At 53.0% G+C, this 15,128-nt stretch overlaps 2 protein-coding genes across 2 annotated transcripts; one reads left to right on the top strand and one right to left on the bottom strand.

Moving 5' to 3' along the window:
- Positions 1-539: 539 nt before the first annotated feature.
- On the bottom strand, positions 540-6,990 carry LOC107206435 (cytosolic 5'-nucleotidase 1A-like). The gene is made up of 7 exons (XM_015632271.3): positions 6,835-6,990; positions 5,457-5,515; positions 4,643-4,810; positions 4,180-4,309; positions 3,554-3,676; positions 2,309-2,487; positions 540-1,401 (listed from the first exon to the last, which is right to left on the bottom strand). The coding sequence occupies exons 2-7, from the start codon at positions 5,499-5,501 to the stop codon at positions 1,099-1,101; spliced, it is 948 nt and encodes a 315-aa protein (XP_015487757.1). The 5' UTR covers positions 5,502-5,515; positions 6,835-6,990; the 3' UTR covers positions 540-1,098.
- A 2,020-nt stretch (positions 6,991-9,010) lies between these two features.
- Positions 9,011-14,147, top strand: SYT8 (synaptotagmin 8). Its single transcript, XM_015632270.2, has 9 exons — positions 9,011-9,404; positions 10,924-11,046; positions 11,407-11,564; positions 11,710-11,805; positions 12,039-12,206; positions 12,401-12,568; positions 12,764-12,881; positions 13,275-13,408; positions 13,497-14,147. Exons 2-9 carry the CDS (start codon positions 10,941-10,943, stop codon positions 13,728-13,730), a joined length of 1,182 nt encoding a protein of 393 aa, XP_015487756.1. The 5' UTR covers positions 9,011-9,404; positions 10,924-10,940; the 3' UTR covers positions 13,731-14,147.
- The last annotated feature ends 981 nt before the right edge of the window (positions 14,148-15,128 follow it).

Here is a 15,128-nt window from a genome sequence, read left to right as displayed (position 1 = left end):
GGTCTTTCTTTCTTTCTTCAACCTATTCACATATTTCTAAAAGATTTGTAGGTCCTTTACAGTTTTGAAGTTTTTCTTCTTCTTCTGAGTTCATCTGGGGCTGCCTGTAGCACTCACTAGCACATCAGTCTCCTCAGGAACTAAGTAACTGAGAGGAGTGTGTCTGGTGAGGCAGGAAAGCAACAGGCTCCCTTTAGGCAGAGATCCTAGGAATAAATCATAGAATCATAGAATGGTTTGGATTGGAAGAGACCTTAAAGATCATCCAGTTCCAGCCACCCTGGTGTGAGCAGGGACACTTTCACTGCACCAGATTACTCAGAGCTCCATCCAACCTGACCTTTAACACTCCCAGGGATGGGGCATCCACAACTTCCCTGGGAAACCTATTCCAGTGCCTCAGTGCCCACACAGTAAAGAATGTCTTCCTGATATCTAATCTAAACTTGCCTTTGTTCAGTTTGAAGCCATTCCCCCTTGTCCTATCACTACATGCTCTTGTAAACAGTCCCTCTCCATCTTTCCTGTAGGCTCCCTTCAGGTCCTGGAAGGCCACAGTTAGGTCACCCTGAAGCCTCCTCTTTTCCAGGCTGAACAATCCCAATTCTCTCAGCCCTTTCTCACAGGAGAAGTGCTCTATCCCTTTAATCATCTTGGTTGGCCTCCTCTGGATTTGGCTCAACAGGCTGATGTCCTTCCTGTGTTGCTCCATCTTGGAGACTGCCTGAGCACAACCAAAACTAGCATTTTTTTCCTTGCTTCCTTCAGCTCATGTGTGTGGCATTAGCTTCACTTATTTCTTTGAGAAAAGTCCCCAGGTCCTACATAGCAGTAGGTGTAGTCCCCAGTGTCACAGCAAAGGTGTCCTCCCGTACTGGAACAGTTGTGTCTTTTGGCTTTATCCTAAGACGTAGAGGACCTCTTATCAGGAGCAGAAATACGCATCAAGCTTTGCACGGGAGTCCATGCTCTCATCCCCTTTCCCTGAGATTTGCTTGATGCATCTTAGGAGATCTTTCCTTCTCCACCAGAAGTTTTGCCTCCAACTGACCTAGTCCCCTGTGTTGCTGGGAGGGAGGACTGCTGGCCTGCGGCCCATCAGCAGCAGGACGGGACCCAGGCAGAGGGTACCCCCACATTTTGAGCCCCTTGGATGTTATGAAGCCCATCATCAAAGAAAATATGAGGCTGGATCTGGGCGAGGATGGGACCCTTGGGAGCCCCATCCATGAAGAAAGCCTCGTCGATGGGCAGACCCCATTCCCGGAGTGTCTTGATGGCTCGGATGCCCATGTCCCGGCCGCTGCGGGCTGTCACCAGGTAGGTGCGGATGGGGGATTTTTCCTGGCCGAACTTCTTACGCATCTTCCCGAGGTGCATGGCAAAAGCCTTCAGGGGACCCTGGAAGCACAGCAAGACAGTTGGGAGTGAGTGGGAAATAAGGAAACACCTGCTCTGCCTGTACAAGGCACTTGTTCCTCTTCCAGGCTTTCTCAGGGCTCTGCAGAGCACACAATGCCTGTGGGCTGCAGGCAATGCTGGGACTGGGGCTGTGCACTGCAGTCCCTAGGAGGAAGGTGAGCCTTGTGATGCTCATCCTAATCCCAAAGCAACCAGCAAGGTACATTCCAGCAAGCAGTGCCTCTGGGTCTGACTCTTGCAGGGACTTGGACAGCAAGAGGTCACAGCCTACAAGAGGTGGTGTTGGAATTAGCCACAATCCTAGATATTTAGGGCTTACCTATAGGAGATAACAGATCTGTTGTCATCCTACTCCCCGATGGGACCCCTCTGTCCCACCCCCTGTGGTAAGAGCCTGCTCGTCTCAGGGCACAGGCGGCAGAGAGGGTCCTGGAGTGGATACAACACGGACTCAAAGTATCTAGACACAGGAGGCTCAAACTTGCTGGAATAATCCTGGGTTTATTGTCTGTCGTCCATCCGGGGCAAGAGAGAGACCAAAATGCCCTGGGTCTTATCTCTTATACCTGGGGGCAGGGGTGATTAGGGGATGCAGGGAGGTCACAGCCAATGGGAAGGGGGAAGGGAAAGAAGGTTCTCAGGTAGGCACTAACATTACACAAACCAGAGGTGGGTTTTACCCTTGGGAGGTACCAAGATTTTTAGATGCACTACAACACAGATCCATTTCCAGTGAGACTCCAGATCAGGCCCACACTAGGGACTGAGTAGTGGATGCATAGGGAATCTGTAAGGATTTCTGCTTTTTTGACTGCTCATGCCAAAGCCCTAGCAGGAGAGACGGCAGAGCCTGTGGGTGCCCGTGGAAGCGAGGTGGCATGCTCACCTCTCCTATGGGGATGGCCTCCATCGCCCGCTCGTACTGCACTGCCCCCTCCAGGCCCTGCTCCTGGAAGATCTGGTCTGTCTCGTCGGAGAAGAGCACGGCATCCCCGTCAAACACCACGCGGAGTGGAGTGCTGGGGGCCTGTACCTCTTGCTGGAAGACAAGCGCTGCTGAGACCCCTGTGAGACAGAGCAAGGGGGGGTCAGCAGAGACACCCCTCCCTGGGGCGGCTTGTGCATGGCCAGCTGCTCCCACACATCTGCTGCAGCCCTGTCCCACATCACCAGGCCAGGGCCTCCAAGTCAGGGAGCTTTCTGGGTGAGTCAGCCCAGCCTTTCCATGTGTTATCCCCTGAGAAAGTGCTGCTGATCAGAAACCGAGGTCTGGGGAGATACTGAAGTGTGGTAAGAGATGGTGGGTGGTTGTCAAGGCATGAGCAGCCCTCCTCCTGGTGCTTGCTCACTCTGCCAAGCCTCAATCTTTAGTGCCCAGATTTAGCACTCTGTGGTGTGAATAATATGGGCTGGCATCTCCATTGATTGCGGTAATTGGCTTAATTACAGTCTCTTCCTACAAGCTGCTCCCTGCCCACCCTCATATGTGGACCCAGACTCCCAGATGGGAGACATCTGTCAGGGCAATGATTCTCTCAAGGAGGTTCCAGGAATGTGTTGTGTAGTGAAGGAAAGTCCAGGCTGTGGATGGCTTGCTCCTGACCTTGAAGGACAGTGGCCAGCTGATGTGCTCATACCCAAGTGAATTAATAAGAAGGTGATTAACTCCATTAGAGGAGTTGGGGAGACTCCACTCCCTCTGATTGAGGTCACATGCTTATATCTATCACTGAGCACACAGTAGCTCTACATGTACCAAGACAGCAAATTTCTGTGGTATCTTCACAAAGTCCTGGGAATCACTGATTCATCTCATTGATGAATTGAATTGCATCTTTGGTTAGAAAGGCTTAAATGTCAGGCAGGGAATGACCAGCTCATGGCAGAGCTGCATCCAGAATGATGCATAATGCACTCAGTGACTTGTGAGGGCATCTGAGCTAGCCTGGTCTTGTTTGCAGGCTACTGGTAAGGACAGAAGAGGAGATTGAACTGTTCAGGACTGTACTGGTAATCAGTGCACCATTTACCCCTTGTCTGTGTGAAACCACAGGCTCTGGTGTTGTCTCTTGGTACTGAGCTGCTTGGAAAAAATGTGGTTTGGGGTCATGGGATGGAGTGGGGAACGCACCTCTCCGGAGGGCATTGCAGACGTCTGTCCTGTCAGCTGAGAGGAACAACTTGACGCCGTGCGACTTCAGGTACTGTGTGGAGTCCTCATCACTGACAAAGCAGAACTTGGAGATCTCCAGGCCTTCAGGACAAGGGATGTGAATGAAGTCTTATGGAACAACTTCCTCCTCACAGCCCCTCCCTCCCCGGGTCTCGGTGTGCTTTGCTGCAAGAGCTCAGGGCAATGAATTTCCCAGTGGTGTGTGGGGAACTTGTCTGTGTTCTTGCTGCATCTTCTTGACCTGTTGTTGCACCTATAAAACTGCAGGGTGCAGTTAAATATTCCCTCCATCTCTCCCTTAAATAAGCATTCCTCCTGACAGCACTCTGGGATTTAGGGTGTTTTTTTAAAACAACTTTTTTTTATTTTCAGTACCTGCCTGAACATGTCCAGGCTGTGCAAAATGCTGCCAGACTTCCTGCTGTGAAAGATAAGGCTGAAGGGAGCTGGGATCCAAGAGAACCCATTCCCCCTTCCCCTTGTAGCCCCCAGCTCTGTTTACCACTGATGATCCACTGTGGTGCCTGATGTGCTCTGCAGCCTCCCAGGGGAATCAGGCACTGCCAGGGATGGGTCCCCCTTACCGTAGTGCTTGGCGCTGTTGATGATGCGCACGCCACTCTCTGGGCTGTTGTTGGAGAGCACCAGGATGTCAAAGAGGTTCCTCTCTGCTGGGTTGCTCTCCAGGATCTTCTTGTTAACATACTGCACTGCCTGTGAGGAGACGAGACTCTTCTAAAGAGGCATGACTGCAGTACGTTTGCAGGGGCTCTTTTACAGTTAAGGTTAGTGGTTTGTGCTGCATCTGTCAGCTATGGCAAGGCTGGCATGCTATGAAGAGCCAGACAAGGCAACCATCCTGGAAAAGCCAGGGGGGAGATGGACTGGTCAAGAGCACATGTTTCAATGTCCTGCAATGAGGCCAAGAGATCAGGACAGGCACAACTACATCCCATGATGGGATTTGAGACTTAAAGCTGGGAAAGCTGGGCTCTCACCCCATCCTGCGAGTGTCTGCAGGTGCCCCTAGCCAGGTGTGGGGCTCACCTGGATGAAGGCAAAGGCTGTTCCTGGTGGCAGGGGCTTGTCCTGGTTGACCTGCTGGTGCCTTGTGTACTCCTCCTTGCCCTTCTCCAGGTAGAGCTTGTGCTCCTCCTCCAGGTTGAAGATGGCTCTGGTGGTCACAGCAATGACCAGTGCTGTGCTGGGGTCTTTCTGCAGGACAGGGAGGAAAGAGGAATCAGGGGACAGCAGAGAAGGAGCTTGTGGAGGTGGGGTGAGCAGGGGGCACCAACCAGACTGGTAGGTTTTGGTGCTGGCGGTGTCACCCCTGTGTCACAGTTCCTGATGCCAGAGGTACCACACCCAGTCTTCATCTTCAGGCCACCAAGGATGGGGCTGGTAGTTGTGAAACCCTAACCTGTCTGATAAGTGCCACATGCTCCAAAGACAGCTCACACAGAGGAGATTGCTTCATAATTTTGTTGTTTGTGAGCACAACAGTCATCTGTTTTTGCTGGGTTTCTCTGCACATACTGGTGGTATTACCCCTTGTTTGTGTCTGTTCTGGACAGCTGAATAAAGTCTTTGTGTATGTAGAGAAGATGCTGTTTTCTCCCTGGCTGCTCTAAAACATAAGTGTGAGGAAATGTACCTGCCCAGTCCACGCAACTGGAAATCACATGGACTTCACTGGGACCAGCTGCCCAGCAGCCCTGGGACAGCCACTTCTGCTGAAACCCAGGCAGGAGCAATTCTGGCCACCACAGTTCTGAGTTGTGGTGTGCTGTCTTCTGTGGTGGCATTTCAAAACTTGGTTTGGACATACAGGATGTGTGTTTTGTAATGAACAGCCTTTTACCTGTTTTACATTGATGTTTATGACTGTGCTTTCAGGCTCTGCCATCTTCAACTCTCAGCCTTTAAGAGAAAATACAAAATTAAACTGACAGATTATAATATAATCAACCTATAGTCAATCTAGAGAGGGAGAAGAGTGGAAAGGATACAGGAAACATCCTACACTCCATGTACAGCAGCCCAAATGATCTTGTTTCTGCTGACAGCAGCTTTTCTCTGAGAAAAGCTGTTCTGATAGTTCCAATTAAATGTGATGGAAAAGTGTCTTTTCAAACATAGATCATGCCTTTATTTTTACTTTAGTTTTTCTCAAAGAGTATTTTTCTCTGTATGGAACTGCTGAAAACTGTTGTGGAGCTCTTTTCCAAGCAAAATAAGGCTGTCTTTAAAAGTGAAAATAGGTTAGAGCTTATAGGTAGGTTTCTAGCTCACATCCATGTTGCCTTTCTTGCCACTTTTGCTTGAATGGTGAATTTGTATCTACAAATGAAGTTCACTGCAACAGCAACTCATTTTCAGCTGTAAAAGGCCAGAGTAAGTAGAAGTGTGTGGTGAGGGCTTGGATAAAGGCTGAGACCCCTGTGATGGAGCTGGTCTGCCCCTCCACAGCCCTGTGAGCTAGCCAGGCCCTACCTGATTACTGTGCTGGGGGCCTGTGCAAGGAAAGAGCAAAGCCAACGTGCAGGGTAAAGGACAAGTCAGGGTCTCCACAGAGACCTGTCTTTTGCCCCAGTTTTATTTAATTAACGTCTATTGTTCAGGGACTGCAAAATGTTGCCTGGGCCAGTAGGCAACACACTTGGCTGATGCCAGCCTTGCCACGGGGGCTGAGTGCTTGCATGTGCACTCCCCGACTGCCCGAGGAGTAGAAAGTCCTGCACCAGGACTTTCCTGCACCCCCAGCCAGGGCTGCCTGGAAAGCCAGGCGATTCTGAGCATCTCTCTTCTTCCTGCAGCCCATGCCCCATGCTGGGAAGGGGTCTCCTCCCAGAGAGGGTGGCCAACACCCCCAGCTGCGCAGGCAGGAGCTTTCCTCTGACTATCTCGGCCAAGTATTCTCTGAAAGTCAAAATTAAATGCAAGGAAGCAACGGAGCTGAGCAGCCCTTCCTGATGGGAGAATCCACCTCCGATTCCTGCTTCACTCTTCCAGCACTGCAAACCAAGCCCGACTTCTCCTTTCCATCTCCCTGCCCCAGTAACCCGCAGTGCTGTTCGCATACGGATCTGCACGGGCACACGTCTCGCTGCGGGACCCCAGGAAAACATTCCAGGCGGGTGCTGCTGGTCCCCACAGCTCTTCCTTCCTGCCGAGCAGGGAGCAGATGTTACCCTCTGCACACACACGGGGTTCTGCTAGACAGAAAAGCCCAAACTCACCCCGAGCGCTGCCTCTGCTCCCCGGCACAGCCTGTCCAGCGGCAGCATCCCAGCCCTGCCCAGGGCGCTGCTGTTTATATTTCCCCCTGCCCGCGCTGCAGGAAGCCGGCAGGAGCCGGGACGGGGCGCAGCTCCGCTTCCCGGCGCTCTGGGATTTGTAGGCAGCCGGCTGGTTGGCGTCGTGCCCGGGCCAGACTGCATTTCCCAGCTGGCACTGCACAGGATCACGGTCACCTGCGCCTGCCTTCGGACACAGCCGCGGTCACCCTGGCGGTCACCCCTGGAGACGTTCCTGCTTCCGGAGCCCCCTCGGCGCTTGTGCTCAGATCGCTGTCCACAAGCCGTGATTTCTGATTTCTGCACCTGGAGTATTTATAGCTTGTCTGTAGTCCTCTCAGTTCCCAGCCCCTGAATGGTTGTATTTTTGACCGAAAAAAATAGGGGTATCTGGTCCGGAGTGACGCGCAGGGTGTGCAGGGATGCGGGGAGCAAAGGCAGATTCAGAGCGTGGCTGGGTCAAGCGCGTTTGCAATTTTACTGTAATGGTTTTGGGTCTCTTTTCCCTTCTTTTCTGGAAGCCGTCTCACATGCTGTCCTGAGCAGGGTGGATTTTGGGGCTAGGATTTTCCTCTTCTGCATAGGCTGTGTGGCACCCAGCCCTGTGTGGGCTCATGGTACCAGGATAGTTCAACACCCCTTTTCTGTCCTAGAGTGTGACTGTCAGGGATGTGGGGAGGGTGAGGGGAGGAGGGCTGACACAGGAGGGTGAGGGGAGGGGGGCTGACACAGGAGGGTGAGGGGAGGGGGGCTGACAGAGGACCATCCTGCAGCTTTTCCCTTGCCCCGCTCCTGGAACAAGGTCCACTGCTGCAACCTGCCCAGCCTTGCTCCTGCCAATGGAGATCAAAGTCACCTGCACTAAGGCCAAGCAGTTGTCCCCGTGCATGACACCAGGCTATCACCAGGATCACCAAATTTCCTCCCAAAATATGGGAAGCCACCAGGGTCCTGTGTAGCTTGGTCTTACTGAGATCATAGAATCATAGAATAATTTTGGTTGGAAGGGTCTTAAAGATCATCTGGTTCCAATCCCTTCCACCATGGGCAGGGATGCCATGCACCAGATCAGCTTGCTCAGGGCCCCAAGTCCAACCTGGCCTTCAACTCTTCCAGGGATGAGGCCACAACTTCTCTGGGCAATGTGTTCCAGTGCCTCATTACCTTCTGATTAAAGAATTTCTTCCTAAGATCTGAATCTCTTCTCTTTTAGCTGTCAAACAACTAGCAAACAACCCATTGAAAAGGCTACTTATATGCTCAGTTTTTAGTGTGCTTATGCAGACACCCTTTCCCTGGTGGATTTTAATATTCCCTATTCCTCCATCCCCATAATGCATTTCTCTTGTGCATCCCTTGGGACTTCCAGTTTAGAGCAAAAGGTTCCCCTAGAGGGTTGCTGCAGCATCATTCCTGCATCATCATTCCTGCATCTCCTGCTTCTGGAGATGGTGCTTCTCTGAGCAGCAGGAGTGCAAGGCCCTTGTGAGTGTGGCTGTTTTTTGGGTGGCTGAGGGGCAGCCCTAGCCCCTCTCCTGTGGCTAGGCACCTTCTGTGGCAACACCTTGGTGGCCATGTGAAAATCTGGAAGGACTGGTGAGTCAGGGTGTTAAGGCAGTGACCTGAGAACAGAGCTGGGACAGGTCTGGTTTCTGGGGCATCTCCTCCCATCACTACATCGGCCATTAGACACTGGAAGTTTTGCAGTATTGCTTGCTGCTTCTGCTTCGCCACCCTAAATTTACGTGGTGATAAGGCAGGTTTGGGGCAGACTTTGCTGAATTGGCAGCAAGGGAAGAAGTTTACAAGCATAAATTTAATGCAATGGAAGCCTGTGAAATTGCTCCTGGCTGTGTGCCTGGTGCTTCTGTTGGCGCTGGAGGATGAAACCACCCAATCTGTATCCCCTTGTCCTGTCTGTCCTCCCTGCTGTGTTGCAGCAGAGCACTCCTGTTCATCCACACACTTGTTTTGCAGGCCCTCACACAGTGCCTGCCCTGTGGGCCAAGGAACTGGGCTTCCTAAGTCCAGAACTCACCAGGAATGGATGCAGTCATGCACCCATCCCCTTGAAAGTGTCCATTCCCTTGTGCTAAGTGCTTGCAGCCACACAGTCCAGCCCAGCATCACTGCAGGGATAACTTGGAGAAGTGAATTTCCCAGTGCATGGAGCTGGGCAGCAATGCCCTCCAGCTTTTTTGCAGGCAGGAGGGCAAGTTTTGTTTCCTGGCCCAGCAGGGAGTTCCCCGCTGGCTTTTTGCCTGCATGAACATTGCTTGGGTCAGCAGCGAGGTGGGGCCGGTGGAGCTGCTGGGGCCACCCGGTTCCTGAGCTGGCAAAGCAGACTTTCCTGTTTCGGCTGTGCAGTGCAGCCACCATCCCTTCTGCACCCTCAGCTGCGTGCCCAGTGGGGTCCCATCTCAGCCCTCAGCATGCCCCTGCCACACGCGGTGGCTTGACTGGAACCCGTGCAGCAGGGAGGGCTTGACTGACTCTGGGAAGGATGCTTGTCGGTAAGTCTGGGTTTGGGAACCCAGTCAGGTGGGAGCAAGAGTCGGGGTTCCTCTAGCCCCTTTTCCAGGAACATGGATCCTTGATGGTCCCAACAGACTGCCCACTGAGGCTATGCCTCCTGTGCCGGACTGCCCATGTGCAGGGCTGTCCCCATCGCTCCCAAAGTGGTGGCTCAGTTCATTCTTCAGGGTTGGGAAAAAGGTTTTTTTAAACCAGGATCAATGTTAAACTAATGTGACACTGCCTGTGGCAGGCAAAAAGTTCTGATATTCCTAATTTTGTGCTGTGTGGGTGCCTGCTCGCCTGTGCTGTCCTGTCCACCCTTCACTCCAAAGCTGCGGCCTGGCACTCTAAAATGCCTGAGTGATGCTTCGGGTGTTCAATGACAGAGAAGTCCCAGGCAGCCCTGGACAGGTCATTTAACCTGCACCTCATTGTCCCAGCAATGACGCCGCAGGGATGACAGCGATTCCCACGTGTCTCCAGCCCTATGCCCACATGCAGCAAAGCACACCGCTGGAAAAATAAAGGGCTCTTGCTGGCTTCGCGGGCTCAGCAAAGGGAAACACGGACATGGTTTCCTCCTCCCCGGGAAGGTCCCCATGCAAGGAGTACCTTGGGATGGGCAGAGCGTGGGCAGAGCGCAGGCAGAGCGAGGTGGAGCTGGCTGCTTGAGCAGGGACCCCCTGGAAGGCAGGCCAGGAGGCTGGGGCAGCACCAGGCACGTAGCTGCCAGCCCGGGCATCGGGGCTGGCTGCCACCCGTGCCCTGGTGGCTGCAGAGCCGCTCACGGCTCCGGGCACACCTGTCCCCATGACGCGAAAGGAATCTGCCTATGAGGAAGTGTTGGTACTAGAATAAAAGCTTTGCCATGGGGAAAGCAACGCTGTAAAACCATCCTGCTTTAAATTTGAAGCCTTCCCTCAGGCTGTGTCAGCGTTGCCATGTGCACAGACCGAGCTCACGGAAAGTTTCCGTGCCGGTGTGGCCCCAGCCTGGTGGCAGCACTGCCACCGGCAACGAGGGCACCAGCCCTGTTGTAAGCCCAGGAGCCAACCTTACTGCTCCTCAGCCCTGCCACAGGAGGGAAAATAGCCAAAAAGGGGTGTTAGCTGATGATGGGGCTTTCCTGGAGCTGAGAAAACCCTTCAGCTCACTCTGCCTGGCCAGGAAGGAGGCAGCACAAAACATCTCTTGGTTTTTGTCCCCTACAGCCAAGTGAATCCACTTCTCAAAACTCCCTGGACCCCCCAGTCTCTCACCCTTCCAGCAGGCAGACTGGCAAGGATTTGAAGGAGAAGGCTGTATGGGAGGGGTCGGCTGGCGCAGAGCCCTCCCTGCCAGCGGCTCCCTCCCGCTCCATTTTACTTCTCCCTGTCAGTGTGGCCAAGCTCTAATCGCTTACTCTGGGCTCTGTATTTTAATTGTGTTTGTTCTCATTAGAGCCCTGGGCTACCGGCAGCACATGTGCTATCAGAGAGGAAATCCCCACCCTGTTAATTTTGCCTGTGCTCCCAGGTCACCCCTGATTAGCCATGGCAGTGGCAGCCAGGAAAGGCAGGACTACGGCCTCCCCACACACCAGCATCACCACCACGGCTTGGCCGGGCTCCCTGGACAGCTGGCTTAGCTGGATCCCATGTGAGTACAGCATCTCTTACCCTCCTCCCTCAGGCAGCATTACCTGGTGGGGCTGCTGGACCCCGAGGCTGTGTATTCACTTCACCCTCCCTTCAAATTCCATTTTCTAATGGGCTCCATCAGGGTGGGATTACTGCAGAGTGCAGAATACACTGCTTCAGGAGCAGAGGGTATCTTTGCTACCCATTTGGGGAATGGAACCACAGTCTCCCTGCATGGGGCCTGTCCATGATTCTAGGGGCAATTTTGAAAGTGCAATTCCTTGATGCTGAAGCACCAGGAAGGGGTTTCAATGTGCTCTGTGTGTTTTGCTTGGTTTTAACTCTTCTATCCAACTCTGCTCCCTGCATATCACACCAGTACCCAAATGGGTGCTCATCACCATGACTGTGGCAGGGGCCATTCTCCTCCTTCTCTTCCTCATCTACATCACCAAGTGCTGCTGTAGCAAGAAGAAGACCAAGAAGAAAGAGAGAATTGGCTTGTGCGCCATCAGCAACTCCACCACGACCAACCTTGTGCGTCCTGCCTTCTCCTCAATCCCACCTCCCTCCTCCCTGAGGGGTTTGCTGCTGCACTGCCCAGCCCCAGGGATGGTGGGAGCATGGCATGGCAGGGACATGGCTGAGTGCACCCTGAGGGTAGTGTTGCTGTCTGCCACAGGTCCAGCCTGAGATGGAAGACTTTGAGTGGGAAGTAGAGCAGAAGCGGCGAGGAAAGCTGCAGTACTCCCTGGAGTACAATTTCCGCATACAGGAGGTGGGGATGCTCATGGCCATGGCACAGCAGGGAAAAAGCCATGCTCTTGCATGGTCACTCTTTGCTGCCCACCAAGGTGGATATACCCTCTCCCACCTGCCTGCAGCCCACCAGCTCTCATGCCTGTGTGGTGTGAAGGCATTCCTCACTGTTGCACTCACTTCCCACTGAGCCCCCAGCTGCCTGACCTCATCCTCCTGCAGCTGGTGACCCTGTGCCTCACTCCTCTCCAGCTGAAGGTTGGTGTGAAGCAGGCAGTTGAGCTGAAGGCCATGGACAGCGGAGGCACATCTGATCCATATGTGATTGTCTACCTAACATCCAATATGAAGAAGAGATATGAGACCAAGGTTTACCGCAAGACCCTGAACCCCATCTTCAACGAGAGCTTCACTTTCCAGGTACAAACCAAAGCCAGTGAGTTTTTTTTTGGTCCCATTAAGAGTGTTGCATAGACACTGCTCCCTGGGCAAAAACCTCTCCAGACAGGGTGAAGCTTGTGCAATCAGGACTGGGAAATGTGAGAGAGGAATACTCTCATGGGGCAAGGCTGCCATTGAGGAGTGAGTCCAGGCTTTTGGGTCCTCCCCTGCAGGTACCCCAGGCTGAGGTGTCTGAATCCACACTGGTGATGCAGATCTATGACTTCAACCGCTTTTCCAAGCATGACATCATTGGTGAGGTCCGGTTGCCCCTGGCCAACATCAACCTGCAGCATGTCATCGAGCAGTGGAGTGACCTGGAGGTGGCCAGTAAAGTGGAGGTTGGTCCTGCTGGGTGGGAAGCTCTGCTGGGAGGGATGTGCTCTTGCTTGGCTTGCCACCACCCCAAGAAGCAAGCCCTTAGGGGCAAGGATGAGCGTGAGGAAGACTCGGGAAACATGGGGCCAGCCTGGTGCTCCAGCCTCAGGTGAACTGGCTCCTCTGCCTGGTACTAATTACTGGCATCTCTCCATCAGGAAGAGCATCTGGGTGAGATCTGCTTCTCACTGCGCTACGTCCCCAGCACTGGCAAGCTGACGGTGCTCATCCTTGAAGCCAAGCAGTTGAAGCAGATGGACTCTAATGGACTCTCAGGTCAGTGGGGGCTGCTTGTTCTCAGAACTTCCTACTCCTGCCCAGGCCTCAGTGGTGGCACCAAGAGCCACAAAGACTTGAAAACTCCTGGTTTTAAGACCTGCTTCCTGCTGCCACCACCATATTCAGTCCTTGGCTGACTCCCAGTCTCCCTCAGCACAGATACTCCAACTTTGGGCAGTGCTGGAGGTATCTCCCAGGAGAAGATGTCATGGCTGGATTGTACAGGGAGCTTGGCAGGAGGAAGCGAGTTCAGAGGTGGCTGTCTTACCATGAGGAGTGACAAGTGGGATGCCATGGTCTCCTTGGGAATGGCTCAGGAAAACATTTCTGTGCCTGAGTTCTTCGGTCAAAAACTGTCCCTTGTTCCAGGTGTGCCCTCTCTCTCTTCAGATCCTTTTGTCAAGGTGCATCTCATATTGAACAGGAAGAAATGGAAGAAAAAAAGGACAAGTGTGAAGAAAAACACCTTAAGCCCTTACTTCAATGAGGTGTTTGTATTTGAGGTGCCTTTCAGTCAGATCCAGGTGGGTTTCCCTGAAGTGCCCAGGGCTGAGCAGGTTCCCACTGCAGCAAATCCTTTCCCACTGACCCTCTTTCTTGTGTCTCCCCCAGAATGTGGACGTGGTCATCTCTGTCTGGGATCATGACAAAGTGACCAAGAATGAGCCCATTGGCAAACTCTTCCTGGGCTGCCGAGCCACAGGCAACCAGCTGCGGCACTGGTCTGACATGCTGTCCAACCCACGCCGACCCCTCGCCCAGTGGCACGTCCTGCAGCCTCCAGAGGTGGTGGACAAAGCCCTGGGACTGAAGTCCCACCTCAAGCTGCCCCTGCACTCCAGATAGTGGGGCTCTCCTTCTCCACCCAGGGAGCAGGATGGTGGGCTTGTGGAGGAGTGAGGGGCTTCTGCTCAGCAAGCTCTAGATATGTTGGTCCCAGCTCATTGTCAGCAAAGAGGGGACTGTGACTCCTTCTGGCCAAGAGATGATCTGGCTGCTGGGGCAGCTCATGCTCTGTGTAATGCCTGGGACAGGGCAGCTCAGCATCCCAGGGCAAGACTGGACGTGGAGCAGAGGGTGCTAGAGGGGATGGCATGGGTGCAGGAGCCTGCTCACCCCAACTGCTTATGGGCTGCAGGTGGAAATACACAGAGCTTCAGGCTCATGCAAAACAGAGTCCATTGATATTTATAAAGCAGAGGTGCTGGTGGCATGGCTGAATAACCTGTGAATAACTTGGCAAGAAGTGTGTTCTTGGAAAGACTTCATGTGTCTTGTGAAGGCTTTTAAACAAGACCAAGGTACTGAAGTGTCGCTAGTGGACACGCAGTATGAAGCAAGGGTTCAGTGACAAGCAGCAGCTGAAGTTTATTTTCAGGAGGGAGAAGCCTTTATTTTGTGGTTTTCAGCCCTTTTTATGAGGTGTTCTGATACAGGTTAACCTGACTGGTACAAGGAACAACACCTCCCTCATCTCATTGGTGGGACAAGAGAAAAACACTCTCAGAACATCTGTGTCCTTGTTTTGGGAACCAAAATCTTATTTAACACAACAGTCTTTGAGAGAGAAAAAGTTTCCCAAAAGGCTTTCCCTTGGGAAAAGAGATCAGCCCCTGAGAGCCTGAAACTCTTACAGGTTCAGAAAATCATGTCCACACTGAAGAATGTAAGAGGCTTGAGAGAAGGAATACAGGTGGATGAGGAAGGTGTTGGGAGATGTTGGACTAACTCTTTAGTGCCTCTGCAATGTGTGCTCTGTGTCCTGGCTAGAGGCTAAATGGGAAGCTTCACACAGCCCATTCTCAGCCTATGGCAATTTGTGCACGCTAAGATGTGACTCAGGCTCTGGGACTCACTAGTGACCATCCTCATGGACCACGTGGATGAAGATGCAGTGTCAGCTCCATCCACCTCATATGGTCCTACAGGAGGGGCACAGCAAGGTTAGCAACTCGGGCACCTGGAGGTCCTGCCAGGGTGGAGGGGCTGAGGCTCTTGCTTTCACACTTGTGGTCACACCACCCTGGTAAAGGCTGGCTTGCAGCCCTCACGTCACTTCTGGGCAGGTTTCATGTTTAAACTGGGAGTTTTTTTGTGGCCACATGTCCTGCCCCACCCTACTTTGTGGGGGCTTGGTGTGGGGGCTGCGTAAGTAAAGATCTCTCCTAGAAGGATGAGGGCATCAGAGCGGTGCCCCTACATGCCCTTGAGTTTGCTGCAGTTTGGGGTGACTCCAGAGCAATT

The sequence above is a fragment of the Parus major genome, chromosome 5 (genome assembly GCF_001522545.3).
Source record: "Parus major isolate Abel chromosome 5, Parus_major1.1, whole genome shotgun sequence".
NCBI lineage: Eukaryota > Metazoa > Chordata > Aves > Passeriformes > Paridae > Parus > Parus major.
Note: the sequence above shows the minus strand (reverse complement) of the source record. Positions and strands in the feature narration are given on the sequence as shown.